This window comes from Nyctereutes procyonoides, unplaced genomic scaffold (genome assembly GCF_905146905.1).
Source record: "Nyctereutes procyonoides isolate TBG_1078 unplaced genomic scaffold, NYPRO_anot_genome, whole genome shotgun sequence".
Classification (NCBI taxonomy): Eukaryota; Metazoa; Chordata; class Mammalia; order Carnivora; family Canidae; genus Nyctereutes; species Nyctereutes procyonoides.
The window spans coordinates 11098680-11113494 of NW_026575021.1; the positions used below are offsets into that span (position 1 = coordinate 11098680).

The following is a 14815-nucleotide window of genomic DNA, read 5'->3' on the forward strand; positions in this document are numbered from 1 at the left end:
TTCAACGACCTCATGAGTCAGTTTTTGGAATTTCCATTAAGATCTGGCTTGACTGAAGTTGGCTGAAAACTCATCTCTAAGAAAGATGCAATGTACTCCCCTGTCCCCCGTCTCCCCCAAACATTTGACAACCGTCTTGGGCTCCAAACGGCCAAGTGAGCTTTACCTTGTAAGCAGGTGCTGCGCCCTCCCTGCCGCTGCGTGCAGAGTGGGTGCTAGTGGAGGGCGCAGAGGGGGCAGCCCTGGGCCCCTGGGGGGCAGCCTGTGGGTGCCTCCCCGGCTGACCCCCGGCCGGGTTTCTGGAAGCGGCCCTCGGCCACCCGTGCAGCCCTCCGCGGAGTCCCGGGCCGTCTTGCAAAAGCGGGGTGTCCCTGTGCCGCGTAGCAGGAGGCAAGTTTCCATCCATCTGCCAAGAACGCTCGCCTTGGAAACGTTACAGCTTTTTCGAGAAAACAAACTTGGCCCTCCGGTGCCAGCGGCTGCAGGTATTTGGGGTTTTCCCTGGGCAGGTGGGCTCCGGCTCGGCTACGAGGAGATGCCGGGATGGGATTAGGAGGCTCTTTAGCTCCCAGCTCCTCTGGTCTTCCCGCCCCTAACTTTCAAGCCCCAGCCTTGCTCCCTGCCCTCCTGGGGCGTCAGTTTGGGGCGGGGGCGGCGGGGGGTGGGGTGGGGTGGGGGGGAGGCTTCCCTCTGCCCCTGAAGGCGCGCTTGTTTGGCTGCGAGGAGGTGGGTTGCGGAGCGCCGGCCCCCGAGGGCTCTCCCGGCAGGACCCGCAGTGGCCGAGGGGAGGGTGCGCCGGGGGGTGGGGGGGGGCTGTCCCGCACACACGCGGGCCCCGTCCTGCAGCGTGGCTCGGGCCTCCCGCGGGACCGGGACATGCTCTGCGCGCCGCGGCCCCCCGCGCTGCCCCGGGCACAGCGCCACCGCCCCGCCGCGGCCGCCGACCAGGTAGGGCTGCGCCCCGCGCCCCCCGCGCCCCCGCGCCCCGCGCCCCGCGCCCGCCGTCGGTGGGCGCCCCGCCCCGCGCCGAGCTCCCGACCCGTCCGCGCAGGGTCTGCGGCGGACTTTCCGTCGGCGTCCGGGTCCCTGGGTCCCGGGGGTCCGCGGTCCCGCGGGGTCCCTCCCCGGCCCGGCGCCCCGCACGCCGCCCGTGCACTGGGCTCCCCCGGCGGGTGCAGCACGAGCCGTCGGCCCGAACCCCAGGACCCCCGCCCCCCCAGGGGCTGCAGCAGGAGCCGTCGGTCTGCCCCCCACCCCAGGACCCCCGCACCCACCCCGCGGGGCTGCAGCAGGAGCCGTCGGCCCGACCCCCAGGACCCCTGGCCCTCCCACCCCCACCCCCACCCCACCCAGGGGCTGCAGCACGAGCCGTCGGCCCGGCCTCCCTCCGGGGGACCCCGCGGGGCTGCAAAGGATCCGTCGCCCCCCCCCCGGGACCCCCGGCCCCGTCCCCCCGCGGGCGCCGCAGCCCGGCCGCCGGGACCTGAGCGCGCCCCACCGGTCCCGGAGCCCCCGCTGCGCTCGTCTCCCCGCGACCGCGGCCGCCCGGGGCTCACTGCGCGCTCGGCCTCGGCCCCGCGTCCCCCGCGCCCCCCGCGACCCCGCGTCCCCCGCGCCGGCCTGGGGGCGGGGCTCGGGGCGCGCCCCGGGAAGGGCCCGCGCTGCGCCTAGTTGGGGGGCGGGGGGAGCATCCTCGCCGGCGGAGTCCCCAGGAGCAGGGCCGACCTGCGCCCGCATCCCGCGGGGACCCTGTCTTGCGGGGACCCTGTCCTGCGGGGACCCTGTCCTGTCGGGCTCCGGGGGCGCGGGGCCGAGGAGCGCGGAGCAGGTGCGGGGCGGGCGCGGCCGGCGGACCCCAGTTGGCGCGGTGGCCGCCGCCGCCCGGGAGCCTCGGACCGCACCGAGAAGCCCCATCCTGGTGTCCGCGGTCTGCAGCGCGGACGGCGGGGCGGGGGGCGGGGGGTGATTTACTGAGGGAAGCAAAGCTACAGGGGAACGAACTGCAAAGGAAAGAGGCTGCAAAACACTGGTTCTGGGCATAACCCGGAGGCGAGGAGAAGAAACGATGCTTTAAAAAAAAAAAAAAAAGTCCCAAGTTGCATTTTTTGTTGCAGTCACAACACAACATTCCACCTGCCTGTGTGTATTGTTTGGTGCCCAACAGTTTTGTTTGGTTGTGAAATGATGCTAAACAGGAGCCCCCCCCCCCAACCCGATTCCTGGGGATTGAGAGGTTAGGCTGGACAGCGGTGTAGACATATGGGAGACTGGGGCGGGGCGGTCAGGTTTTCCCTAGAATCCTTTCCAAGATTGCACTTTGCCAGGTGTTGCACTCGAGTGAACTATTTCTAGAGCCGTTTGGCTGTGGAATCCCATCAACCTCAGAACCTCAGGATGCTGCAAAGCTTGATTTAGGGGAAGGGGCATCTTCCCAGAAAGTTCCTTGAAGGAGAGGCTGACAGTCCGAGGAGGACCGCCTCCGTTAACCTTCCAGGAGGTTAAAAAGACAAATAATAATTGCTTCCTTCATCTCACTGAGTGTATTTCCAGGCACAGGGAAACTTTTTTTTTTTAAGATGCAAAATGAATTCCGTGGGAAACCTTCCTCCTAATGCTGCGGTGATCTTGACAGCGATAGCCGGGAAGGCATCAGAGCCTCCACCACACACCAGCTGCGGCTTCATCTTGGAGGAGATCGCAGCCCGGGGGGCTCTGTTGCCCCGTGGGCACCTCAGCGGCCCCTCCCCACTGCGGGGAGGCGGTCAGGAAGGAGGCTGGGGGAGGCTGGGCAACCACACAGATATTCCGGCCAGTCGGCATCCTCACCCTCTGAGATCCGAATGTTCGGATCTCCCTCCTGTTCATCGGGTGGCGGTTGTTCATCTTTCCTCTTTCCCTTCCCTCTAGCCTCCCTTGCCATCAAGACCTAAGGACTTGCAGCTTTGGGGTTCTGAGCGCCTCTACCGCTGGGGAATGAGCAGGAAAGCTGGGCTGCAGAATTTTCCTGAATGAGTCCAAGGCAGAAAGATTCCTTGCATGTGCCACTTCGGCCTTAATAAGTTGACTGGCAAGCAAGCATCGCTGCATCCCTTTGGCCCCATCCCAGTGTTTGGCCTTGCGCTTGGCTTGGCCGAGTGAAAAATGGGGCTGGCCGGTTGGAGGATAGTGGCCTGTACGGACCCCTAGAGCCACAGGGGGTTCTCAAGCAACCTCCGGACTCAGCCTGTCTGACATCTGCTCAGACACACGCACATGTGGGCGCGCACACACACACACACACACACACACACACACACACGCTTTTGTGCTTCCGACTGTTCCATGAGGGTAGCAATGAAAGGACTCTCGAGAATGAAAGCTGCTCTTAGCTTAGTTGGGCCTTGGAGATGAGAGTATGGATTTTGGTGTCTAAACAAAATTCAAATCTTGGGCTTGACCCCTTAAAAGCCGCAAGGTTGGGGTGCCTGGGTGGTTCAGAGGTTGAGCGTCTGCCTTTGGCTCAAGGCATGACCCCTGACCCACAGGGAGTCTGCTTCTCCCTCTGCCTATGTCTCTGTCTCTTGGCTCTCTTTCTCTCTCTCCCTCTCTCTCTCTGTGTATCTTTCATGAATAAATAAATAAGATCTTAAAAAAAAAAAGCTCCAAGGCTCTGGACAGGTCCTATACTCCTGTTGAACCTTAATATCTTCATCCAGTTTGCGGGGATGACAGCACTGACCACTTACAGGAACGCCGTGAGGATTAGGGGAATGGATACGTCCTCGAAATACTGTCCCTAATAGTTGTACGTTCTGTGAAGCCTCCCTAACCTTTACTTACGGGGCTGGGCCCACCTCAGACCCAACGGGTCGTCAGGCTTTTCTCCGCAGCCCGACTTCTGTGACTAAAGCTGTACTCTCCCATGGAGGAGCTGCTGGTCACACACGTTGTTGTTTAGTTGATGTCATTTAAATTCATTAAAATGAAATCAAATTAAAAATTGAGTTCTTCAGTCTCCCAGACCCTCTCAAGGGCTTAATCACCAGTGACCAGTGGTTACCGTATTATGTTGATGGAACGTCATTTTCAATGTGGAATGTCCTCTTGAGCTTTCATTTACTTGAGTGATAATTTAATGAGGCTCTTGGATGATACAGTTTTTCCATCCAGAGCCTCCTGTTGCTTCTTTTCTTCCCGAGGAGTGGTTTTGTAGAGAGTTGGCGTCTTTGACGTTGCCGGGGCATTTGTTGAATGGTGAAGGGCCAGATCCCTTGGTAAGTCAAGTGTGAACTAGCCACCAAATCCTTGGGCATTCTTCCCTCGGCCTTGATGACTTTTGCTAACGTGTTCTTTTCCCTTCACAGTGAGCTTGACGGTGAGGGGTTTCCCAGGTTTAGGGCAGAAACTCTAGGAGACTAGAGGGAGGCTCCTCTCTCTCCCTCGTACCCTCACGCGTTGATTTTTTTTCTTCTTACAAGAATGACAAACTACAACACTAGGCTCAACGTCTGCATCAAAGTCCACTGAGCGTGCTCAATTTATTGAGATTTGAAACTAGTACCGCCACCCTAGTCTGTAGGACCCCCTTCCTGAACCTAGCACCGTTTGACACGCTGTATGTTTTACCTCTTTATGTTGATTGCTTTCTGCGTCCTCCTCCTACGCTCAGATCAAAGCTCCCATAAGCCAAGATTTTTCTGTGTTTCTGTTCGTTGCAGAAGAATGCCTTGGTGGGTACTTGGTACTAGTGATTATTTGTGAATGAGAGACCCTACAGATGTGTATTTGGAGCAAGGAGAGTTAGATGCTGGGATAGAGGGATGCTGCGTTCGTTTCCAAGGACTCTGTAACCAATAACCACACACCGTGTGGCTTAACACAACAGAAACTTACTCACTCACAGCTCTGCAGGTTACAAATCCAAAATCAAACTGTCAGCAGGGCCATGTCCCATGACGGTTCTAAGGAAGAGTCTTTCCACCCCTCTTCTAGTTTTTGGCGATTGCTGGCAATCCTTGGCATTTCTTGGCCCATAGCTGCATCACTCTGGGCTCTGCCTTCATAGCCCCTCTTCCCTGTGCCTCTTATTATCAGGACACCCGTCATAGTTGCTTTAGGGCTGACCCTGATCCAGTATGACCTCACCCTACATAAGCACAAAGTCACAACCCTATTTCCAAGTAAGGTCATGTTCTGAGATTCCAGTGGACATCAGTTTTGGGGGACACGATTCAAGCCGGTCCCAAAGCTTGGATAGCTAATCCTTTCCGTGCCTGTACTCCTAATGCCCTAGAGGCTGATTTTTGTTTCTGGGGTTCAGCTAAGTCTGCTTTATACCAAACACAGTCCACAACGGTTGTTATTCTTTGGACAGATCATCACTGTGCAGGTTGGGAGGTGGTGTCTGCTTTCCCCGCAGGGGTGGGAGGGTGGGGAGGGGGTACTTGGGGTGGCTCCTCTCGGATGGCTGCAACTGCTGCCCGCGCTGGGCTGCGGCTCCCCGGCCCCGGCTCCTGTCCTGCTCCCTCTGCGCCCCGGGAGAGCCACTGCTGGCCTAGGGCCTGGGCCTCCTGCTTGCCAGGCCATCGCGCTCTGCAGCCGGGGTTGCTCAGCTCCGAGCTCCGCCCAGCGGGGCCCAAAGATTATGATTTTCCGCTCAGCCCTCTGCCCAGCAGCTGCTTGAATGTGCTCCTGGAGATGCGTGCAGGCCATCGGAGCGGGGTGACAGGCGGGTGGCAGTGCCGGCTCGGGTGCAGGTGCTCCTGCAGGTGATCCTCTTGCTGCCCAGTATCAGTGCTGAGGCTCTGCCGGTGGCTCAGGACACCTGTGCAGACAGGCCAGGCGAGGCGGCCCACAGTTTGGCTTAGCAGTTGCCCAGAAGGTACGGGCCTGAGTGGCAAAGAACACTTGGGTGCCCTTCAGTCGTGCCCAGCCCGGGACCCCCTTGAGCCCTGAGGCTGACAGTGTTTGAGGAGCACCTTTTATTTCCAGCCGTTGGGGGCCTTTTTTTTTCTTTTTTTTTTGGCACATCAACAACTTAAGAACTTGTCACATGCCATTGAGCCTTTATTTTGCTTTTTTTTCTTTTGCAAAATTATGATTTCATTTGTCTTTCTCCTGCATCACTTGTATTGCTACTATTCCTAGGAAATGGTATCATTAATGGCATAATATTAATGAAGATGCATTTGCTAACACATATTGCTGATGGAAATGTTACATAGTAGGAAAACCATTGCTTCATCCCTTTTTTTTGGCAGGGGGAGCCTTTTAAAGAAAGGTCTCTATGCGGCTGTGAAAGTGAAGCACAGTCTCTCTGAAGCCAGGGAGCCAGCCATCCTGCTGAGGTGTCCCTGTAACATGGAAAAGGTTGATAGCGTCCAGAAATCCTACCTTGGGGGTTGCCCAGACCCCCACGGGTAGTGAAAAATCTCTATGAACACTTCCACGTGAATTTTTCTGGCCAGGGCACCCTAATCCCCCAAGAGGTTAAGAGTCATGTACGTACAGACCCACATCACTCCGCCTGATGAGCATCAGCCACACAGCCTGGGCAGCAAGAGGAATAATAGACTCATGCCCCCAGTCCGCTCACATGTCTACACCGGCATGGTACTAGGCACTGGGGCCCACCGGCGGCGAAACACAAGGATTCACGCACACGTGGAACCTGGTCTCTAAGCGCCACCCACACTGAATCAGGAGCACAGGGGAGAGCGATCTAAGTAGCATGAGTCCCTTTGCCTGTCATTCGACTTAGCGCCCAGGAGTGAGAGCCCAAGGTAAGAGAAGGGAGTCCACCGTTGGCTTCAGAACACGGGGGCCTTTATGTGTATCCACGTCGCCGGCCTCCGTGTGACCCCGTGTTCAAAGATTTGTGCCTTTCTCTCCTGCAACCTCAAGGCAATCATTTAATCTTGCTGCTCAGCTGATGAGCCTGTTCCATCTTTGGGGGGTTTACTGACCCGAGAGTGATGGTAGTCTCCAGGGTGGCACTTTCCGAAGGACTTCTCAAGGATGGCTTTGACCATATGTGATCCTTACCTCGGAGCGCCCATTCCGGAGCCTTCTCCTGCAAGCAAGGTGTCACTCCTCGGTAGTGTGGTTTGGAGATCAAAGCTGTATTATTTTACTTCAAGGTATTTTTCTGTGATCATTCAGAACAATTTTGTCCAATTCGAACAAAAGCAGAGAAGCACAGATGGGAGTCCTAGTCCTCATCTGATACTGAGTTGCTTAGAGACCTTACAGAAGCCAGTTACCCTGTTTGATCCCGGGGTCCTCATAGGTAAAATGAGATAGTTGGACTAGACACCCTCCGAGGTTTCTAGGTCTAAAAGCTGAAGGGTTGGGTGCCTGGGTGGCTCAGCGGTTGAGCATCTGTTTTTGGCTCAGAGTGTGACCCGGGGGTCCCGGGTTCGAGTCCCGCATCAGGCTCCCTCTGCCTGTGTCTCTGCCTCTCTCTGTCTCACATGAATAAATAAATAAAATCTTTTAAAAAAAAGCTGAAGTGTTAAGGTGCAAGCAGTGCATTGTACCTTTTCTTCCTTCCCTTGCCTCTTCTTTTTCTGACATTTGAGAAGTGCTGTCCGGGGAAGAGGCATCCTAGCAGACTTTCTCTCTTTGTGGGTCTTTTTGCTGATTCTTCTTATGGTGACCATCCACCAAAGAGCAGAATTGCCTGTTCAACCCCCCAAAAAACTGATCAGATGAAATCTGATCACCAGAGCCCTGATTTGTTCAAGGCTACAAGTCAGCGGCGAGCACTTCACCCACACATGCCGCTTGTGGGTGGTGGAGAGACAGTCCTGGCTGCTGGGGTTTTCCAACAGATGGCCCGGGATCAAGTTGGGAGCCAGGTACGCCTCGGGGTGTAGCTGAGGAGCAGTTTGACACGGGAGAAAAATCATCTTCCATTTAAGGAAGGTAGGACATCCACTCCTCCATACTCAGTTAAGAAACAAACAAACAAACAAATAAATGTGTTCAGAGTAGCCAAAGAACAGAATTCCTAGGAAAAAAAGGAAGAATTGTTGGGTCTCTGAAATTTAGGGAGCTTGGTTATAAAATAACTCAGGAGGTAGAGGGAGCCTAATGACATGGTTAAACCCAAGCCAGGAACTAGGCCCCTTCAGACCTGGGTCCTCACTTAGCTGCTTGCACCCCCAGCAGGTACCATTCTCAGTTTCCTTCTCAAAACAATGGGAACAGGATCCCCCCACCCCAGAGGGCTGTGATTGAGGATTCAGTAAAATAATGCTTTGTGGAGGTTCTTTGTAAGAATACAAGTTACTTCTTTTTTTTTTTTTTTTTTAGTTACCATTATCCGTGGAGAATTTAGTTGTACGTGCCCCTAGATAATATTCCTCTTGATTTGAAATCTCAATTCTGTGTAATCAGTCACTCTCCTTAGAGACGGTTGAAAGAAGAAATGTTGTTTTTTACGTCTGGGCTCCCTTATGATGAGTATGACCAAAATGAAGCAATTGAAATTTGACATCACCCTGCTTCCTTTGTGGTCTGCAGTAGCACCATCCCTTAGAAATATAGTGTTGGCCACAGGTGTTACATGAAACAGCCTTGCAGCTACATTTGAAAAAGCAAAAGGAAACAGGTTGATTTTAATGTATTTTATTTAACTCACTGTATCTAGGATTTTATAATTTTAACCTGGAATCAATACAAAAATTAATGAAATATATTACTTTTTTTTTATAATAAGTCTTCAAATTTCAATACCCTTATAGCTCACCCCGGTTCAGACGGGCCACATTTCTGTGCTCACTAACCACAGGTGGCTGGCTACGATATTGCATCGTACGGATCATGTGGAGTATGGTAGGTTGAATAATGGTCTCCCCAAATATATCCACGCCCTAATCCCTGGGACCTGCGAAGGCCACCTTATATGGCAAAAGAGACTTTGGGGATGTGATAAATTAAGATTCCGAGGTGGGGGAGATTATCCTAGATCATCTGGAAGGACTTGATGTAATCACCATGTCCTTGGGCAGGAGGGTCAGAGGAGGAAATAGTGAGACGGCAGGTGTAGATATTGGAGAGAGGTGTTTTCAAGATACAGGAAAGGTCCACCAGCCACGGCCTACAGGCCTACCAGCCACTAAAAACTGAAAAAGGCGAGGAAACAGATTGTCCCCTGAGAGCCTTCCAGAGGAAGAGGCCCTGATGACGACACGTTGATTTTGGCCCAGTGAAACTGGTTTCAGACTTCTGACCTCCAGAATTCTAAGGAAATAAGTGTATGTTGTTGTAAGCCAGCGTGGCAGTTGGTTGCAGCAGCCATAGGACACCACTTCCTCACTAAGAGTCTAGAGTTAATGTCATGTCTAAGACCGTCTTGAGAAGGTCTTCATCTGGCGCCATCATTTTAGGCAGTTACAGTTATTGGCTTCATTCCAGCCTGGGCTGGGGTGGCGAGGTGCCGTCCTTCCCAGGATTGGCACCCTTGATGGCCATCGTCCCTGAGCGGCAGGGTCTGTTTCTGACCCACTCAACTGCAGCCTTTGATGGCAAAACTCAGTTGACATCTTACCAGCGTCCTTGAGGATGAACCGCGGAGAGAGAGGAAGGGAAAATGGTCTGGAAAAAGTTACTGGCTCTCTCTGCTCTCCACTCAACCTTTTCTTGAATCTAAAAATGGGCTGAAAATAAGGTCCATTAATTTAAAAAATGTAGTGCCACGTGGGCTTGGAAGGGGTGAAGTCTTACTTTTGTGCCTTTATCTACAAATGTTGGTGAGTGTGGTGGGACCACGAATTCTCAACGATGAGTGGGGCAGGAGTATCCTTGAGATCATTGGGTAGGACCCAAGAATTTGCATTTCTACCAAGTTCCAGGGGATTCAGGCACAGAAGGTGGGCAGGTGGGTGTTGGGGGGGGTAGCCCCTGGGAATGCCTGGCCTGCAGGAGGCCATCCAAGGCCTGGCCTCCGTGGGGAGGGTGTAGCGCTATTGCTGGGAAGGCCCCCAGACTGGCCTCCCCGCCCCCCAGGGTAGACACAGAATCCTCCTCCGACAATAAGCTCAGCGGCCCTGTTGCTAAGGACCTTGAGAGTCGGCCCCCCTCCTCTGGCCTGGCTCTTCTGTGTCTCCCACCCTGAGGTCCAAAGTAGATGGCAATCCTGAGATCCCCACGGCTCAGCTAAAAATACCTCTCTTGCCACAACAGGCCAGCTGACTTCTCAGATTTCCCAGCTGGAGTGAATCCCCCAGATCTGGGGCTACCCCAGTGCAAAAGCTAGAAGCAGAAAATACCAGGTTAAAAATAGCCCTGGGGAGGCCCCTCCAAGCTCTTCACCCAGCTGCCCGCTGGAGATGACCAGCCCTGGGCAAGGGGGCGGGTGGGAGCATCCAGCCAGAAATGGCTGAAGGACTCCAGCTGTGCGTCTGGCTTCATTCTGTGGAAGGGTTAGGGCACATTTCAGAGAATAGCTTCCTGTCTCTTGGCCTTTGTGGGTTTTTTTCTGTGTGTGTGTGTGGGGGGGATGTGTGTGTGTTTTAAGATTTTATTCATTTATTTATTTATTTATTTATTTATTTATTTATTTATTTATTTATTTTTTCTGTGTGAGTGATGGGGAGGGGCAGTGGGAGAAGCAGGCTCCATCCCAGGATCCCAGGGATCAGGCCCTGGGTGGGAAGGCAGATGCTTAACCCACTGAGCCACCCGGGCATCCCTCTGTTTGTCTTTTAATGTAAATTCCAGACTTGGTAACTATAGGCCTAAACCTGGCTGAAGGTGATTTTCATGCTGCCTTCTTCTGCACCATAAAGCTGAGCTTCCCATCCTTTCTGAAACAGAGATGAGCCCTTGGAATGGTGTCCTCAGCAAGAAAGCCCGGGGGTCCCTTGGAGGGACTTGCAAGGGCTGATTCATGTCCCAGGGGCAGCGGCCCGGGTTGTCTTGTGGCCACCTCCACTTGTCCGCTTGACTCCATCCTGCGTAGCCTCAGCACTTTCTGTTGGGATTGTTTTCCTTGACTTCTATCCACGGAATGTCAGCAAGAGGAGCAAAAATGCTCTCTGGACGAGAGATCAATATTCCTAACTAATCATGTTCTCCAATCATTTTGTGTCAGGAACTCCTAAAAGCAGGCCACTCTCTCCCTTTCTTCCTGGAAGAGAGCTTTCCCAACTAGTTGAATTTTCCTTTCCAGAAAAATTACTTATTCTCCCTGATGGCAATAAGCGAAATTCATGGGATAACTATGTTAATCGTTATTAAAACAAATTTGTGATTAAAATGACATTTCTTTGACCTTTCTCTATGATTATTATTTTTTTAAGTTTTAAAAGCGGGCTTTTCTTTTTTAAAAAGTTTGTTGTCTCTACACTCACATTTCTCAAAGGCAGAAGAGAAATATAACAAAATTATCTAATTTGGCCCTTTTCCCCTCAATAGAGTGTTAAATGCTCTGAAGTGCAGCCCAGAAATTGGTCAAATGGGATGGGACGCGAGAACGCAGAGCTTCTGTGGTGATCTGGCTGCTGAGCAGAAAACGTGAGACCCACACAATACACACACACACTCACAACCTCCTGACGTCAAGGTGGAGGAGAAGGCCGAAGGATCCAGATCTTGTCGTTGTGTTCATTCATCTTTATATGTAAGTGGTAAAAGGGCGAGCAAGGGAAGAACGTGACTGCCTTCTAGAGGTTTCAGACCTTTGTGTGGATCTTCCAACTCTTGCCCCTTGGTGAACAACTGAGTCCTGAATTTGTTCTCTGGGTGTTAGCTGTTCTCAGACAGCGTGAGCATGGCACCCAGTGAGGAGATGGGGCCAGGAGACTTGTTGCAGCCTGGAGGACCCATCAAATAATCACATATATTAAGACAAAGCCACAGGGACTTGGGTCATGATCCCCGGGTCCTGGGATCGAGTCCCACATCGGGCTCCCTGCTGGAAGCCTGCTTCTCCCTCGGCCAGTGTCTTGGCCTTTCATGAATAAATAAATAAAATCTTTAAAAAAAAAAAAAGAATAAACCAAGTTCCTTGCTACTGGAAAAAGGAGTTAAAGATAAAGAAAGGCACAAGGCTAATCTAGAACCCTGTGATATGGGGTGGGAATTGGAGATAAGGGTGTAAATATATGTTTCAACATATAAAAATAGATACAGATGTCACGTGTGTATGTGTATGTGGACGAAAGATAAACAACGCTTTCCCCTGTAGCTCTTGTCTGCTGAAAGACACGGGAAACAGTGACAACCTAAAGCAGTGAGCATCCCCTGTGAGTTCCAAGGGGGACAGCAAGATATAGGTTTCAAATACCTTTTTTTTTTTTTTTTTTTAATAAAAAGGAACCAAGGTTCTTGGAGAAATGGCTGATTCCAAGGGTGAGGCAAGGAAAGTACAAGATGTGTCTAAAGCATCTTGTTCTGGAAGGCAAGGAGGGACTCAAAGAATGATGGGTGCTTGTCGAAAGGACGCAGGAGCCAGACTGACTCCCAAGGGTCAAAGGGTTGGTGTCAGATGAGTAATGGTGATGACAGATTATAAACCATTGAATAAAATGGGAAACCAAGAGTTCATGCACATGTCCACCAAAGAATAAGCTGAGAACGTGAAGGGATGGGGTATTTGCAGAACTTCAGGACCTCACCCCAAAATACTTACTGATTAGATAGATGAGGTGGGGGGGCGGAGAGTAGTATTACACAGGAGGTGGGCTTGGCGGACACCAGGGGACTGATGTGGTTTTGTCAATGAAGGGATACGTCGGTAGGATGCAATATGCGATATTTCTGGTAAGATGTCTGAGTTTAATCCCAAACCACGACTAAACATCCCACAAAATGACAGGCCTGTAATTTACAGAAGCAAAGTCCTGGAAGTCGGAGGAAGACTGCGGCAGGCCAAGGAAACATGAAAACTAAGTGTAAAATCTGGTTCTAAAGTAGACTCTTCTGGCATAAGGGGCATTGTTGGGGCTGTTGATAAAACCTGAGTTCTGAGAATTAATGGGAGCAGCGTGTCGGGGTGATCTGCTGGTTGTGCTGTGGTTATGTAGGGGAGTGCTTTGCTTTGTGGGAAGTACCCACTAACATATGCCAGGGTGAGAGGGTAGCCGGTTGGCAACGTATGAAATGGCTCAGGAAAATAGTTCTTTGTCTTGTACTTTTACTTTTCTATAAATGGGTGGCTGCTTCAAATTTTTTAAAAAAATATAAAGAAGTAAATATATTTTATTTAATATTTTCAGGAGAGTTTACAACTTCTGCTTGTATCTACACTGAGATTATTTGTAATCACAGCAACATTTTTTTTTTTTTTGGAAAGCAGTAAACAAAAAATATACTGTTAGATACAATTTAATCTTACAATTCCAAAAGGAGAATTTTCTTCTAAGTTCTTCATATGAAATCAGGATTATTCATACTTAGTTCACAATCATGATTGCAATTAAGCATTTTTTTTAAATGAAGGATAAACATCCATCCACCAAGTTTAGGGGATTATTAAACACTTGATGATATCTTTTTTATTAGGTTAGTCTAAGGATAAACATCCATCCACTGGGATCCCTGGGTGGCGCAGCGGTTTAGCGCCTGCCTTTGGCCCAGGGCACGATCCTGGAGACCCGCGATCGAATCCCACGTCAGGCTCCCGGTGCATGGAGCCTGCTTCTCCCTCTGCCTATGTCTCTGCCTCTCTCTCTCTCTCTGTGACTATCATAAATAAATAAAAATTAAAAAAAAACATCCATCCACCAAGTTTAGGGAATTATTAAACTCTTGATGATATCTTTTTTATTAGGTTAGTCTCTTAATTTGGATTCAGAGGTTTGCCTTTTCAGAAGCAAATTAGACACAATCCAAAACATACTACATATTTAAAGACATTTATCTTTTATGTTTGGTTTAGTCTCAAAGTATAGACAACTTTTGCACTGAAGAGAAACTCAGGAGAATTGACAGATGTTAGTCTTTGTGAAATAATATATTACAATTTAAAAAATTTTCCCTTTCACCAATTTGCCCATCCTCCCACCCACCTCCTCTCTGCCAACTACCAATTTGTTTTCTGTATTTAAGTCTGTCTGTTTGTTCATTTATTTTGTTTTTTAACTTCCATGTATAAGCAAAAACTTAGGGCATGTCTTTTCTATCTGACTTATTTCACTTAGTATAATATCCTCTAGATCATCCATGTTGTCTTTTTTATGGCTAATATTCCTATATATATGTTCATATATATATGAATATCTTTTTTATCCATTCATCCAGACAGACACTTGAGTTGCTTTCATACCTTGGCTATTATAAATACGCTGTGATAAACATAGAGATGCATTTATCTTTTCAAATTAATGTTTTTGTTTTCTTTGAGTAAATGCCCAATAGCAGAATTACTAGATAATATGGTATTTCTATTTTTTAATTTTTTGAGGAATCTCCATACTGTTTTCTAGAGGAACTGCACCAATTTATATTCCCACCAAGAGTGCACAAGGGTTCCTTTTTCTTCACATCCTCACCAGCACTTGTAAATTCTTGTCATTTTGATACTTGCCATTCTGACAGGTGTAAAATGATATCTCAATGTAGTTTGATTTGCATTTTCCTGATAATTAGTGATGCTGAGCATCTTTTCATGTCTTTTGGCCATCAGTATGCCTTCTTTGGAAAAATATCTATTCAGGTCCTCTGTCCATTTTTTAATTGGGACTATTGGGGGAGGGGTGGTGTTGAGTTGAGTTGTATAACTTCTCTATATATTTTGGGTATTAATCCCTTATTGGATATGTCATTGGCGAATATCTTTTCCCATTCTGTAGATTGCCTCTTTGTTTTGTTAATGGTTTCCTTTGCTATG

At 50.4% G+C, this 14815-nt stretch overlaps 1 protein-coding gene across 3 annotated transcripts in view; it reads left to right on the forward strand.

Annotated features, from left to right (window-relative positions):
• Positions 1–835: 835 nt before the first annotated feature.
• CORIN (corin, serine peptidase) overlaps positions 836–14815 on the forward strand; it is a 219866-nt gene continuing 205886 nt past the window's right edge. For all 3 annotated transcript variants that reach the window (XM_055339217.1, XM_055339225.1, XM_055339232.1), the window contains exon 1: positions 836–948. In XM_055339217.1, the coding sequence (XP_055195192.1) occupies positions 877–948 (72 nt within the window). In that variant the 5' untranslated portion in view covers positions 836–876. The remainder of the gene's footprint in view (positions 949–14815) is intronic.